This window comes from Lissotriton helveticus, chromosome 7 (assembly GCF_964261635.1).
Source record: "Lissotriton helveticus chromosome 7, aLisHel1.1, whole genome shotgun sequence".
Taxonomy (NCBI): Eukaryota; Metazoa; Chordata; class Amphibia; order Caudata; family Salamandridae; genus Lissotriton; species Lissotriton helveticus.
Window position 1 is genome coordinate 68,655,981 of NC_136068.1, and position 16,915 is coordinate 68,672,895.

Below are 16,915 nucleotides of genomic sequence, written 5' to 3' on the forward strand. Positions count from 1 at the left end.
AGAGTGGCCCTACCTTTGGGCGGCTCGTGAGAAGTTTGGTTTTGGCCCGGGGTTCATCGGGTGGGTGAAGCTGCTGTATACCGACCCCTTGGCACAGGTCGTGGTTAACGGTCGAGTGTCGGCTCCCTTTCACCTTGGTAGGGGGACCAGACAGGGGTGCCCCTTGTCTCCACTACTTTTTGCTCTCGCGTTGGAGCCGCTGGCTGCGTGGCTTCGTTGGGAACCTTCTCTCAGGGGTATACGTTGGTCCCCAGATTTTGAGGACCGTGTTTCGCTTTATGCGGACGACATTCTTCTTTATCTTACTTCCCCGCGTAAATCTTTGAATGTCCTGTTTGACGTTCTCGCCTCGTTTGGAAAGAATTCTGGTTTGGTTATAAACTGGGCTAAATCCTGCATCTATGCTATTTCGGGCGATCTGCCTTCGTTGCCGAATAGATTTCCCATCCAGGTTGTTCAGTCCGGTTTCAAATACTTGGGGGTTTTTATTACATTGGATTCGTCGCTCCGATTTGAACGTAATCTCCTTCCCCCGCTTCATAGATTGAGGCTGGACGTTGCTCGCTGGCGTAAATTACCCTTGTCGCCGCTGGGCAGGGCCGCCCTTTTCAAGATGATGTCCTTGCCGCGATTCCTTTACGCGCTCCAGAATAGCTATGACGATATCCCCGCTACTTATTTCCGAGAGGTCGAGAGTCTGCAAAGGCAACTGATTTGGGACGGGCGCCCACGTATTGCACTTGCGAAGCTCACCATCCCTTGGTATGACGGGGGCATAGCACTTCCTGATATCAGAAGATATTATTGGGCTACGCAACTGTCTGCCATTAACCATTCGATGTATTCCCCGGGTCCGGCTCCGGCCTTTGAAATGGACAGACTCCAGCTACCGGGTGGTGACTTTAATAGAGCGCTTTACTCTAGGTCAGCTGGGCGCCACCTTACGGGACCGACTAGGATCGCGGTTCGTGTGTGGCGCGCTGCGAACGTGAGCTTAGGGTGGGATGATCGAGTGACGCTGGCGACTCCGCTTTTCGCGTCTGAGCTTTTGGGATGTCTTTGGACAACGAAGGGGTTTGACCACTGGGACATGATTGGGATCTGTAGAGTGGGTGACGTGTGTGCGAATGGAACGGTGAAGTCCTTCGAGGCCCTTCGGAATGATTATGACCTGAGTGATAGGGAATTTTTTAGATATTTACAGGTCCGTCATGCCCTCACTTCTGTTCTGACTTCTGGTACCGCAATCCCCGAGTCCTCCCCCCTCGAAGATCGTATCCTGGATGGTCATATCCCTGATAGCACTATCTCCTTGATTTATAAGAAGCTTATTCACAATCGCACGGACTTGCTCGTTCGACTTCGGGAGGCATGGGTCGGCGACGGGCTGGAATTGGATGACGAGGATTGGCAATTGGCGCTGTCTTCTCCGAAAGAGGTTGCCATTCCGGCCCGTCTCCGTCTGGTTCAGCTCAAGATCCTCCACCGGGTTTATGTTACTGGTCCTCGTCTGGTTGTGATGGGTTTTTCCCAGGATGGCCTCTGCAAGCGTGGGTGTGGGATGAGTGCCACGTTTCTTCACATTCTTTGGGAGTGTCCGAGGGTGGCTGCCTATTGGACGGGGGTACTTGCGGTGATGGCTTCTGTGACTGGAATTTCCCTGGTGCCGGAGGCGAGGAGATGTTTGTTGAATGTTTGGGAACCTACAGATTGTTCGGTGGCCCAAACCAGGTGGGCGACCCTGGGGTATATGGTTGCGAAGCGGGACATAGCGCAACTTTGGGGCTCGCACAGGCCCCCCACTGTCTCCGTGTGGGAAGAAAACATGGATTGGTCTATGTTCCGCGAAAAGACTGTCTACACAGCCAGGGGCAGACCTAGGGCATGGACGAAGATTTGGTGTCAGTGGAATGCCTATCGCGGGGATATTTGTGCTCCTCCCCTGGTGGAGGCCCCTGATGTTCCCTTGTTACCTTAGGTTGGCGATCCTGAACTTTCGTATACTGTCCTTTGGTTTGATATATTTGTGCTCCGCCCCTGGTGGAGGCCCCTGATATTCCCTTGTCACCCTAGGTTGGCGTTGCTGAACTTTCGTATACTGTCCTTTGGTTTGATTGACCTCCCCGCTGTCCCCCCCGCCTTGACTTAGCCTACTGATTGTGACTTTGTATTCCTGCTTAGTGAAGCTTCCGCCCCCCCTCCAGGGCTGACTCTCTGTGTATTATTCCTTCGCCTTGTTTTTGTTGTTTGTTGTTTTTGGTGTGCTTTAAAATAAGAAAAATGTCTTCTCCTGTTCCATATTGTGGGCGACATTTTGTATCCGGATTGTGCCTGACCGCCAAAGTGGCGACCACTGTTTTATACCGTGATATGTTCCGATCTTAGCGGCCAGCCCGTGCGGTTGTAGGCCCATCTCTGTACACATGCTTTTGTTGCTCAATAAAAGTTTTTAAAAAAATAAAAAAACAAGGTTAAATTGCGTATTCTGCAACATTTATGTGCGATCACCAAAACTGACAAACAATATCCGGTCGCCCGCCATTTCAGTGTTAAACATAACCAAAATCAAAATCTTCTGAAGTTCTGTGTGTTGGATTCGATCCCACCAAGAGAAAGGGGAGGGAACCCCACTCTTGAAATGAGAAAACTGAAATCCAGAATGATTATAACATACAATACAATGAGTCCCTGGGGTTTGAATCAGGATGAAGAGATGTCGATACATTTGAGATAATAGAACAGTCCTGAGCTGCGCCCATTCGTTACTGCCTTTCTTTTAACAAGTTTTTAACACGTTCTAGTAATGTTTTAAAATTAAGGAGTTCTTTTGTTTAGTAACATGAGTTGAATTTGGTTGTGTTGCAGAAATGAAGAAAAAATACATTGGAGTTGTGGCTGATTCCATAGAAAGGATAATGAAATTTAGATCACTGGATCATGATTGTCAACTATCTGTATAACGTTGTTTGGTGAATTATGAAATTAAATGTCATGAAATGAGGTGCACTCACTAAATTCTCCTATGATCAAACCGTATGATTAACTAACCTATTTCTCTGTTTGGGGTGCTACACTACATACTCGTGTTGGCTAACACAGTAGAAATCATAAAAAAGAGAATGCAGGCAGCAGTCTGCAAGCAGTGTGCACTGTTCCCTGGAAAACTATTTTCAACTACAAAATTAACGAAGGTAATCAATTTTTTCTTTATGTAAATTTTTTTCTTTTGAAAAAAAATCATAATTCATATTGAAGAAACAATTACATAATTATTTCTGAATGTACAGTACATATTATATACATACATATGTTAATGCTGAATGTCTATCTATCTAAATTAATGCATTTGTATGATTTAACATTTCAACAACCAAACAGCATATTGTTGAGGAAATCACTTTTATACAGAATCTTTGTATTCATATGATTATAAATTTCATAGAGTCCGGAGCCCAATGCATTTCGGGAATTAAGTTTCCCTTCGTCAGGGGAGATTTCCTGAAACATATATAAAATTGGTGTGTATCTGTATGAGTAAAAAAGTAAAACATAATTGAAACAAGACACTGTGGGGGGTGCCGCTACATGATACTAGTGTGATTCTCCCGTGTAAATGAATCTTTGGAAATGCGGGGATCGATTTATCAAAATATAAACCAAGTGAAAAATGGGTGAAAAGCAAATGAAACTTACAGTGAATGTGAACCTAGGTGTCAGTATAAAGATGATCATGTGAAATATATTAGCGTGCATAAAGAAACCAGTACCCATGCTGCCACTTGCATAAGCTACTATACAATTTATCTACCTGAACTCGATACACCAATGTGAAATCCTCTTGTGATAACCTGGTATCAAAAATAATGCACAACGCAATATGCACCTAGAACAAAAATCAAAGCAAAATATAAAAGACTTTAATACCTGTGCACATCATGTATACAGATACAGTCATAATGTCTCAACTATCCAATGAAGGATCAACACGATCATAGTGGTGTAATTAATAACTATAATGAATGTTCTCTACGAAACCTTAGCGAAACTGAGTGTTTCCAACCCTGGCAATCATATGCTAATGCGCTAGCAGCACTTACACGTATTGAAACCTGATGTCACTAATAATAGGTTTATACGACCTGCCATATCTCTAACATCATGTTATGGTGTATAAATCCATACTAACTCAACTCAGTTTCCTACATGAACCTGCTTCACCCCCAGCTTTGCAGGTCTATACCTCGGCTGGTGGGAGGAGCAGGTTTTCCGGAACATCAGTCAGTATCTTGACCATGTCGTCCTCTGGGCTCGGTACATTGACAACATATTCTGCATCTGGGATGGAAACCAAGTACAGGCAGATGAATTTGTGCGAACATTGAATCAAAACTGCTTTAATCTACAATTTACCAGTGAGACAAGTGAAGAAAGGATTACGTGTTTAGATATGAAACTAAAAATTGTGAATAATAAAATCTGTAGTAAGTTACATAGAAAGAAAACAGCTGGTAACGGTTTACTGCAAGCACAAAGCTGTCACCCTAAAAACCTCATAAACAGCATCCCCTTTGGAGAATTATTGTGTGCAAAACACAACTGTAGTACAGAGGATGACTACAGTAGAGAAGAACTAGTCATGACACAAAGATTCAAGTATCGAGGTTACAGCTTAGCCACCATCAAGTCAGCTGTTGATAAAGTGGCCAAGTTACAAAGGGAAGAACTGTTTATGGAAAAGGAGCCAGACCCAACAAATAATCAGCTTAGGTTTATTACCACGTACCATAAAGAGGCTTGGGAGGTAGGTAAAAGCTTGACGAAATTCTGGGAGATCCTTAAAACAGATGAGGACTTACAGGACAACATTGGTGGATATCCTTCGATGACCTTTAGAAAAAATAGATAATTGAAGGATACTCTGATGACTAGTAGTATCAAGAAACCTAAAAAGCCTTATCCTATACAAGGACTCTTCACCTGTACCAAGTGCAAAGCATGTAGATACAGCCAGAACTGTAAAACGATTAAATTATGTAGTGAAAAAGCAGCTTTCAAGATCATGAGACACTTTACATGTGATACAGATTTTGCAGTGTATGCGCTAAAATGCCCATGGGCAATCTGTATTATATCAGAAGTACCATCAACAAGGTTAAATTGCGTATTCTGGAACATTTACGTGCGATCACCAAAAATGACAAACAATATCCGGTTGCCCGCCCTTTCAGTGTTAAACATAACCAAAATCAAAATCTTCTGAAGTTCTGTGTGTTGGATTCGAGCCCACCAAGAGAAAGGGGATTGAACCGCACTCTTGAACTGAGAAAACTGGAATCCAGAATGATCATAAAATACAATAAAATGAGTCCCTGGGGTTTGAATCAGGATGAAGAGATGTCAATACATTTTAGATATTAGAACAGTCCTGAGCTGCGCCCATTCGTTACTGCCTTTCTTTTAATAAGTTTTTAACAAGTTCTAGTTATGTTTTAAAATTAAGGAGTTCTTATGTTTGGTAACATGAGTTGTATTTGGTTGTGTTGTAGAAATGAAGAAAAAATACATTGGAGTTGTGGCTGATTCCATAGAAATGATAATGAAATTTAGCTCACTGGAGCATGATTGTCAACTATCTGTATAACGTTGTTTGGTGAATTATGAAATTAAATGTAATGAAATGAGGTGCACTCACTAAATTCTCCTATGATCAAACCGTATGATAAACTAACCTATTTCTCTGTATGGGGAGCCAACGCAATCAATTAATATGTTGTCGGTCTCCCTGCTCCTCACAGGGCAGCGTCTCTGGCTTTCTGTTTCTGCCCTGTGAGGAGCAGGGAGACCGACAACATATTAATTGATTGCGTTTTAAATCCTGAAGACAACCCTTGATTTTAAGAACGCCGTGGTAAATAGCATTTCGGGCACGGCTACAGCGATTTTTCGAAGTGACAGGAAATAGGTGATATACAGCACCTGAACTTAGATCGGTGGCTCCTCCATGGCGGTGTACTTTTTAAATTTATAAATATACAGAAATTGAACTCACTATACCACGTAGACATATCGGTGCGGGTATACTCTCAACTGAGCATATTCAGACGTAGATGCGATATTGCAAAGTGTCTCCTAATAAACCCAGAAAATTGATAATTAAGAGAAACAGTCCTGAAGAAGGTGCCTATTATCAACACCGAAACGCTCCGTCGACATTTGTTCTCTTGAACAATTTTAATATATGGATGTGTAATCTTTGTTTTTAACAAATCTGTTTTTATATGTATTGTTTTTTTTAAAATGTCTATATGTAATTGTTATTGCACAATAATTTCATTGTATGAAACAGAATAAACATATATGTTTTAATTTTGTAACCACACTCTTGCCACAGACATTTTGTATTAGTACACTTACTGTTTTGTTAGAATTGTGTTTAGGTATTGTGTTTACAAATTGCTAATACCATTGATTTAAATACCTTATTGTAGTCCCTTTTGATATGAGTAGGTTCATACTTTTGTGGTTGTGAGGTTGACCCAAAAAACAGGCAAGTCCTATGGTGGATGCATAGTATCTTTTGGACCAACGTAGTAATCCATTAGATACATGCTCTAGGGACATCATAGATCTTTTTGAGAGTTTACATTAGGTCATTGTTTTCCATTTCTTGTGCCTTCTAACAGACTGTTTCATTTAGGAAGAGAGAAACCACAGCATACCAGCTCAAAGACTAGCCTCTCATTGTTTTCTTTTTTTACACAAACAGGTTAGGTAAGAATTATAAAGTTATTTAATGATTCCCTCTAGCTGTCATGCTGGGTTTAGTTTGCTGTTGTTTGTTGAATACAATAATAAGAAGAGTTATACAAAAACATGGAGTTAGTTCAACACGGTCCCATGGCACATTAACAATGCAGCTTTCTGACATACCCCCCACAACAACCCAGAAAAATATTTTGCCTTCCAATCAACTAAGTGCATAAAATATTCCTTTTATCGGTTATTTTCTTTGCAGTTTGTGAGCTCAAATTCTTTGAAAAATGTGTTTCTAGAATTATCTATTTACCTCACTCCGCTGAACATGCACCAGCTCTTTTTTATATAAATTAAAACCAGAAAAATCTTAGTTGTTATGTACACATTTTTGTTGTTTTCATTTCTTAAATCATGTCGATAAATGTGTGTCAAATTGGAGATCGTGTTACCAATTACACTTCTAAAAAGTCATAGTTACCAATTGTAGCAACATTTAGAAGAATTAGTTGCATAACATTGGATTGTGCACATTAGCACCAGTAAATTTTAAGGCACAACAAATACAGTTTAGTAAAGCATCACCACCATTTAAAGATAAAAACATACTAGCACCCAGACTAATTTATAGCATCTGATTCAATATCTACATCCTACAAGTCTTGTGGTACAACCTTCTAGAAGCATCTTTATCTACAATACTTGCAAAGAACAAATATGGAACTTCCTGCATTCCATCAAATGTATTTCACATTTTAATGGCTTGGTGGACTTCACTACATAACTCTTTCTTACTCACATCTCTTGGAGACTGATTTTAAGCAACAGCCTCTCCTTGAATATTAAATAAATATCCAAAGAACCCACCCTTCTTTTGGAGGAAGGTCTTATTAGTGGGACAAAGGGCTCACAATTTTACACATTTGTGAAATTTTAAAATAAATTGGTGGAGCACGCTCCCTATTGGCCACCGAAGCGTCCAAGGCCAGAGCTGACGTTTATACAGAAAGGAATCTGTTCAAGATAATATTCAGAAATACTCTCTCGGATCCTCACCAACGCTTTCCTTTGACCTTGAAATTCCATTGAAGTATTGTGAAGATTACTTTTCAAACCCCTAAATTTAAGGCTTCGTTTCCCTGAGAAATGCTGGATTTCAATGGCAGACATACACCAAATTTAAAGACAGGTGGTAACATCTGCTCAATTTTCTGCTTTCTTGCAACTTGACCTTAAATTTCAGTCCACACTGGAAGAAGATTCCATGTAGTGCGGTTCGGATCAACAATTTACAGAGCTTGAAGATTCTCTGCCACTTGATATATTTGGTTTATTAGATTATTGCAATTAAAAGGGAAAATACTCCTGAGTCTGTTTATCCAATAATAATGAAATCAGCTAAACTGTGCTCAGACAACAGCAACTTTCTAGTGAATTGTATGTAAGTGTGCCTAAGTTACCTCTTCATTAATAAAAGAAACATATCTCTAGTTGCCAGAATTTGGTAATAAACATCAAGGCCCATAGCTACTAAAGTTTCGACAGGCGTTGATGCAACGCTACTGAACGTAGTTTACTAACACAGGTAATAGACACTATATTTTGCGTCAAGTTGTGTCACGCAAGTGGCTCGGCAGTATTTTAAACCTGAGTGGGCTCAAATTTATTTCGCTCTTAAGGTACTGCTTAGCTGCTTAAAACATTACGAAGTAACATGTCTACATTTTCGGCCTTTCCAGTGAAATCAAGGATATATAGAAGAAATATTGAAAGATAATTCCAATGGAATTTTATTTCCCCAGGCGCAAAGTGCAGCATTTCTTTTTTTTTGGCAGTGTAAGGCATAGTATTGGAGCAGTTGTTCTAAGAGGTGAATTGTACACTTGTAATTCACAGGAAGATTGATACAGTTTCACACATGTACACAGATACATTACAGACACATGTAAAGATCTTAAAACACTACACATAAACCTCTCATTAGATACGCCATAAAATGTCAGATTCTGCAGAGATTTATGTGCTAATCATTAGCCCCATATACCAGTGGTTCCTGAAGATGGAAGCCTGGGGAACATTTTGTAGGTAGCTCTTATTTTCTTTGGCTGTGACTTTGACACACAGTATATTAATACATGGCTAATTGTACAGGATGCTCTGTTTGACCCAGAAGATAAAGGTTTCAGCTATTACTTAAGCTAGAACTTAAATAAATAACATTACAACCCACAATGCTTGTTTCTAACGAGGGCCTTCCTTCCCTGCAAACGAAGGAGGTGGTGTAAATAGCAAAAAAAGTTAAGATGCCTCACAATATCTCAGTTTCAATCCGTTGACCACTCTGGGCAGTCGAGCAACACAAGCTGGAATGTTGCAACAGCTAAGTACAAAAAATGGCAACACCTTTCTCAAAAATTCAATTTTCATTTCTACCTTTCCTTCCTTTTTTAGATCTCTCTGCAGAATTTCTAGAATATATTTATTTTATGGCAGTGATTGTTTATGTTGTCAAACTGTTTGTATACTTATTTGTGCTAAGTTCTTTAAAGAAGAAATAATATTATATGGATAAATGCCTGACATACACACGTCACAGAGTATTTCCAGAGACCAAGACAGCTGTAAGGAACAGATGCAAAACTGTACTACATACACACTAGCACAAACACCCCCTACACATACACACACGTGAACACCACGCACAGTTACGACATATCCCTAAATTGATAATCAGAGGGCGCCAAAAATAAGCTAATAGGCTTTGCAAATCGGGCTATTGACCAGAAGTGTGCTAAGAGAGTTATCTTACTACACTGTTATATCGATGCCAATTTCAATCAGCTCTTTTCATTACATCTTCTCGTATAGGCGAGGTGACGAAGTAGGGAGTTGTGAAACAATACCTCACTCTGTCATTGTAATAAAGCAAAGACGTCTGGTTCCATGCGCCGTAAGTACTTAAGATCCATAAACACCATTACCATTACATCATAAAAATAAAGTTATATATATTTTTGAAAAACTCAAGTTGAGATCTCTTTCTTTGCAGCTCCATGTCAGAGGAGTTAGTTGACCAACAATTCTGGCTTTGTTTTTTATCGCCATTTGTATGGAGATTCCAAATCTCTTGCCCTCTTAAAATTTACACAAGTGTGAATGGATGCCACCTGCAATCGACGATGTCAAATGTAGTTGTTTTGCATTTGCTCCAACAGATAAACCTCATTTCAAATGTGCCAACAAAAATTTGCCCGGGAACAGGGCAATCTACACTCTTGCTATGCTGCCCCGCTTCCTTAAAACCCTTCTAAAGCAACATTTGGATCCTGAGGTTGTTTCTTCTCACTGGTGATTTTTGTGAGTCTTCCAGGAAAACATTTCTCTTCTTAAATAGGCCGCAGGGAACAGAGGAATTGGAAATTTGCCATCACATTCAGAAGCTCTTCTTCACGGATGTATTTGGGATTTGCCCAAATCAGGGAGGAAATCTGTCCCACCCTCCAGAACAAAAACATTTTTAAAGTGTTACATTGGTCACAGAGAATTTGTTCTGACAGACTCTGGAACATGTTGGCATGCACCTTTTCCACCAGCAGCCATTGTGATAACATTATTACAACAGAACAAGTTCCAGCCATTGAAACAAGTCTCTACAGCTTCTTCTTGAGAGTTTGGTGAGGTCATGTTGAGTAGTGCCTCTTCTCACACCGGTGGCTCCCCATTTATGGCAGGATCAGCTTTCTTGATGTCTGCCAGCTCCTCATTGGGACCTTTCTCCACAGGTTGTTCCGCTGGGCATCTTTCAAAGTCCCGGGAAATTTCTTCAAATGTCCGTCCCTTGGTCTCTGGGACTTTGAAGAATGTGTAGACGAAGAAGATGAGAAGCAAGATAGCGAAGATGATGAAGACGTAAGGGCCACAGCCTTCCTGTTTGATATTAAAGAAAAGAAGATGAAACGAAGTAAGCATGTTTGCATGGTGAGTGCGGATATGCAAATTTTCTAATAGTTGTCCACCAAGGGCGCCAAACGCACACTTATCTAATGTTAATAACGAGGCTAGGGGAATATTTGTGGTAGTAGAAGGAAAACATTGGATGATTCCCCACAAGATAAACCCACATAAATCTAGTTCTGACTAATTTTATCAAACCTTGGGCAATATAATGCCAGCAGGTTGGAGACGGTTCTGCTCGTCAGACACAGGCGCATCCTCATTTGGCATGCATCAGTAAATCCAAATTCAGAGACACACACAAAGTATATAAAATGGCATCAAGCGGATCCAGTATTTTTGTAAAGGGCGAACAGTTACCCGATGGCATCCTGGAGCTGGGGGCCGTCAGGAAGATTAAGCAAGCTATTGCCCTTAGTCACTTGGTGCTGGGCTGATCGAACTGTGAGCCCCAGATTCCAGCGCCAGTCGCCCTGGCCGTGGCGCCACACCTCTTCCCTAAGCTAATCCCAACCCACAGCTGATGCTAATCACACAGCACATCCCTTGCTATTATGGAGAATATTTTGAAAGAAACTCAATTTTCGACCCAAAAATGACAGTTATCCAATTTCATCAAAAGGCTCACTCTTCATTCACGAGCAAAAGAAACAATTGATGGGGGGAATGTGGAACAATGCAAGCATTCACCCCCAGTCACAAGGATCTGGGCTTAAGCCATCATTCTTTTGCTCACCAAGGCACCCCAGTTTGGACCCAGCCATATATAAATCAATCTTGGCCCTGTTCCTCATGGAAACAGTCCAGCCCGAACTGCTAGGCCAGGTCCTCCCTAGACAGGAAACAAACACTGGGGGTGAATGCTTGCATTGTTAAGCATTCTGTCCATTATTTGTTCCTTTTGCTTTTGTCGCCCTAAGTGGGAAGGGTATGCCCAGACGTGAGTCCCATGCTCACTGCACCACTGGATTCAAGCTAGCCTGGCTGATGAGGGGTGAAGCCCGAAACTGGTCTCAGGATGCTTGTTTCCGATCCAGGGAGTAGCTGGCTTGGCAGTTTGGGCTGGACTGTTACCATGAGACACAGTGTAAAGACTGATTTACATATGGCTGGGTCCAAACTGGGGGTGGCGTGGTGAGCAAAAGAACGATGGATTAAACCCAGATCCTTGTGACCGGGGGTGAATGTTTGCATTACTCAGCATTCCGTCCATCATTTGTTCCTTTTGCCACCCTTCATTCATGGCAGCTTTGAAGATCTTCTGAAGAGACCCACATATAGAAACTTTAAAGTTGCCTCATGGCTATTTAATTAATTTCCCATGACCCACAAGGTAAGGGCAAACTTGATGCAGTTTTGCAGACCACATTAAGCTGCTTCTTCATTGACACCACCATTATGTTTCCACAGAACTGCATGTTCTTTAAAAAACTGGGCTCTCCCTTTACAGAAAGGCTGTAAACCCACTGACATCCACCATTGCTTTTAGTTCATCTGGTCTCCAGGTACATGAACTCCAAGTACTTACTGGCTGCACTCACACTGGCTGTAAACAGGCTCTCCCAGAACTCTTTGGCTGCACTCACACTGATCACAAATTGAACACAGCCATTATGCAAGTGCGCCACCACACTGAATATATGCTGAGCTATCCTAGTCCTCTTGGGAAATACTAATAGTGACACAAAGCTTAGATGCCCTTAGTTTTACAGGTTTAAGATACCGATGAATACACAGTCACAATAAGTGAGAACTCATTCCAGTTTTTGGAGAACACTGGCTTACCGCTGCATATTGGAAAAGCATGGCCACAAGGAAGTTGGCTGTCCAGTTGCAACATCCAGAGACAGCCATGGCGATTGGCCGTGGACCTTGGCTGAAGAGTTCTGCCACAATGAACCAGGGGATTGAGCCTGGTCCAACCTCAAAGAAGGCCACAAAGCCAAATATTGCCACAATGCAGACATAACTCATCTGGAAGATGGTCTCCTATTGAGATAAAGTAAAGCAATGATAGGGCACTGGAAGGGTTCAATATGGAGGAAGCAAAACACAGGTTCGAAACAATAGGTGACCACACACACACACACACACACACATATAAACATATATATATCAAAATATACTTAAATACATACATATATATATATATATATATACACAGACACATATGAAATATACCCTCCTGTTGACCAATTAAAAAACTTCAATCCCAAGTGCATGAGGACTAGTCCCAAGATGAACCACCAATAACAACTGGTTTACAATCATAACAACAACATGTTTCCCATGGAACCCTCTATGTATCATCTCTACCGCGTCATCGACTCTAAGGTGTGGCCTTAACGCACTAGCACCAGATATGGCAATTAACGTTTGTGTGACATTGTTTTGGTCATTTAACCATCTTTCTCAGGTCTGTCATGTATACCACCTTTCCTAGCCTTGCCCTTCTCTGTATCTGGGCCAGCAGGTTGGTGAGAGGATCTAGAAGGCCTCACCTTGAGTTTGAGTGCAATGGTCATCAGAATGGCACAGAAGAACATCCCACCAAGTCCTGTCAAGTGAAGGGTACGGCGTCCTGCTCGCTCAATCAGAAACAGCTGTAATGTAAATATTTAGGAAAAAGACAAACAGGTGTATACAGCATGAATAACTTATCTCAACCCAGACAATACCATATCTTGATGCATAGCTACCAAGTTTCCAATTTGGAAAAAACAATGTATTGACTCAGTTAAGTAGCTCTGAAAACGCGTTCTTCATCTCTTCGACGCTGCAGTCTTTCTGATTACTTTATGGATGCCCTTCTTTCAATGCACCATTTTTCATAGAACACATGGAACTCTTCTTCTTTAAGCAGCCCCAACCTTTCCCCCTCATTGCCCAATGGAAAAGATACTGAGTGATTTACAAATTGGCCTCACCGAGACAACAGTGAAGAAAACATTGACAGCCCCGACTCCAATGGTTGCGTAAACTGGGTAGAGAATACCGGCATCTGTGAAGATCTTAGTGGAGTAGTAGAAGACCTTGGAGAAGAGAAAGAAGATATGCTGGTTTTTAAGAAAAACAGAACCTAAATCCACATTTTTCATCAATAGATTTTCTGACACTGAAACACGGCCATTATGCAACCACTCCCTAGTTTGATGTCAAGGAAGAAATTGTGCCATATCTCAGGAAGTGCACCATCAAATCCTATCACCAATTGTCTACAAACTATTCAGACTGCTTGAGTTATAGGCATCAACAAACCAGAGCCAGTCTTAAATGTACAAGGTTTACAACTTAGAGATCTTAAAACCATGGATTGGCAAGAAAACGGCATGCTATTTCTTCCGAAAGCTCACCCTGCTTCCTAACATTCTGTCTTTACATTGATATTGCACTAGTCTCAACTAAGATGTTAAGGTCAGTCATCCTAAGGAAGCTGCTGTCAGTTAGGGTACTCCGTACTGTTGTTCTTTTGAGGCTATAGCACTAATGTTGGCCAACCTTTTAGAGGTAGGAGAATAGTCTTTGTTTAAATTCTGTGTATGCATTCATGTTAAACTAAGTGGCTTATCCCAGATAGTGTACTCCGGATATATAGATGTGTGTTTGGCTTGGTGTGCCTCAATCTAGCAAGAGGAATAGATCTTCAGGACCAGCAATGATGTGTATATTTTTGGATAGGACTTACAGCATTGATGCCAGACAGCTGCTGAGAAAGTTGCAGCACTATGGCGATAAAGATGGGTTTTCGGTACTTGCTCAGGCGGAAGAGCTGGATTATAGACACTGGCTTCTCCAGTGACATCTTGGCACTCTCCTCCTTCATCTCCTGGATGTCCTTTGATACATCGTCTGTGCCACGAAGCTTTTGCAGTACTGAGGACAAGATGGTAGAATGAAGATAAGTTGATGTGGAGGCTCTCATGCAAGGAACATCAACTTCTCCCTTCCTACTAACTCTATCTTGCATGTCTCAGCCAATTTTTTAACATGCAATGTCATATTATCAGAAGTTCTACCACCCATAATAATATCACCATGATTACCAGAATACAAATCCCCCCTATTTTTTAAACAGCTAACAGAAGCCCCAGCACCATCAATAATCTCCAGGAAGTTTCAGAAGCCCTATCGGAAGCTTAGTCCTCCTCCACAGTCATCCACCACATATTTGAAGTCCAACAATCCTCAATAGCCTTCCTCTCAGTGTTAGAAACAACCCCAATTAACCTCCCAACATGCCTCTGAAACCCCAGTACACTCAATAATGTATCAATATGTGTCAGAACAGAAGGCCCACCAGATTTGATTATCTCTGATAAGTCATGGGAACCCCCAACACCCTTAATCTCGGGACAGCCTTCAGAACCCACACTGTCATACTCAGTTATCTGCTGAGATGCAATAGAAACTCTATCCCGCTCAATAATCTTCAAAACATTATGGGCTACCTCACCACACTAAAACTTTGCAAATAGGTCTCATAACTACAATCACTCTGAGTAATCTCCCATCAAGTTTCAGGCATTCTCACACACTCAAAAAATGTCCAAATTAATGTTTGACACACCACCATCCTCAGAAATTCTCCCATGAATCACCATCAACTCTACCACACTCAGTAGTCACCCCATAGGTAACAGAAGGATGGCTGCCTTCAATAGTTTGCCAACAGATTTAGAAGCTTCACCACTCAAAACAATCTCCAAACAGTCATATGAAGCCTACCAACCTCAATAATCTGCCAGTATATGTCAGATACTCCACCACCCTCCATAATCCCCCAGGGGCAATCACAAGCACAGCCACCCTCTACCAGTGGGTACCAGGAGCCCAAGTACTCTTAATGATTACCAATATTAGGGCTCCAGAGAGCCCAACACAAGATGGCCACACTGTGGTGTAGCATTGTGGACCGGAACATAATATCCATACAATATCCTGCATCTATGCACCCATCTCAGCCGTGAAAGCTATGCCCTGTGTTTGTGGTGACTTTCTGTACGAGAGGCAACAAAATAAACATGCCCTCGAGGCGATGCAGCTCTGATAGACCCGCCTAGCCTCCCTGCAGCCTCGCCACATGGCGGTGGTGCTGTGCTGAAAGACAAATCATTCTGCTTGGTGACAACAGAGCTATACCTCGTAAGTTATGCTGCTGTTGATAGACTGCCCCCTGACTGACGACTTTCCGGACCTGGCAGGTGAGCTGCGGGAGACTACTGTGTGAGACACGGGAAGCACGGGGATGGGGGCCTGCAGGGCGGGGCCCTGCTTCCACTGGAGGAGCCCACAGAGCCTGCTATCGGACTGAGTGGAGGAGGTGCTGGTGCAGAGTGCCGCGTAGCCTGGGGCCTATAGCCGGGGTCCAGACACCACACGTCTTAGACAGCACCAATGGGTTATGGGCTGCATGAAGATGGGACTTCTGTGAAACGTCAGAGGATGTGCTTTCTTGCTGTACAAAGATTGAGGGGGAGCTGTGCGTAGAGCTGCCCGGTAGGATTTTGGCAGCCTATTGCTAGTCTGACCAGGAGAGACCCAGGGGAGCTGTCTGACTCCCTGTAGTGTGCTGCTGGGGGCCCTGACAGGAGTCCACTGCATCCGAGGTCAGCACTGAAGAGGATTTGGGCCAAGAGGACATGTGCAATGGTTAGTGCATTTTTTGGGGGTTTGAAGACATTGCTGCCTTGGGCGTTGCAGAATGAACTGCTGCGGGCCCTGAGAGGTATTGGACGGCCCTGACAGCCAAAGTGTGGCGGTATAGCACGATCCTTGGGCACCACGTGCACGTGTTGAGTGTCCATGCCTCCTTACCTGCTGCTTTTGTACTCGGCGGCCCTCATGGTGGTGTCGTTGGAACTGTACTGAGCGGGTTGGTTGTGGCTGCACTGGCGGGACTCGCTGACTAGGAACATTGGGCCCACCTGCTGCCATACTGAGCTGCCTACTATATCCTGAGTTGCTGCGCTTCCCAGATATTGTCACCCAGTGATTTGTTCTCTTCCCTCTGGGCGGGCCTGCCCTCCCGCCATGGGAAGACAGATAAGCAGCAATCTCACCTAGCCTTGTGCAAGCTGACCCCACGGTAGACCCTATCGAAATCTGAACAAGAGGGGTCGCCACAGGCAGGCAAAATATTGAAGGCTATGCTGTTGGCCATGCAGCAGAGCTTACAATCGATTAATAACAAAATTGATACCTTGACTCT

General features: G+C 42.6%; 1 protein-coding gene across 1 annotated transcript in view; it reads right to left on the minus strand.

Annotated features, from left to right (window-relative positions):
* LOC144768931 (solute carrier family 2, facilitated glucose transporter member 3-like) overlaps positions 1-16,915 on the minus strand; it is a 108,420-nt gene that overhangs the window by 15,937 nt on the left and 75,568 nt on the right. The window contains exons 6-11 of the mRNA XM_078652939.1: positions 14,393-14,580; positions 13,635-13,739; positions 13,209-13,310; positions 12,493-12,696; positions 10,462-10,680; positions 3,809-3,883 (exon numbers count right to left, since the gene is read on the minus strand). Of these exons, the coding sequence (XP_078509065.1) occupies positions 3,809-3,883; positions 10,462-10,680; positions 12,493-12,696; positions 13,209-13,310; positions 13,635-13,739; positions 14,393-14,580 (893 nt within the window). The remainder of the gene's footprint in view (positions 1-3,808; positions 3,884-10,461; positions 10,681-12,492; positions 12,697-13,208; positions 13,311-13,634; positions 13,740-14,392; positions 14,581-16,915) is intronic.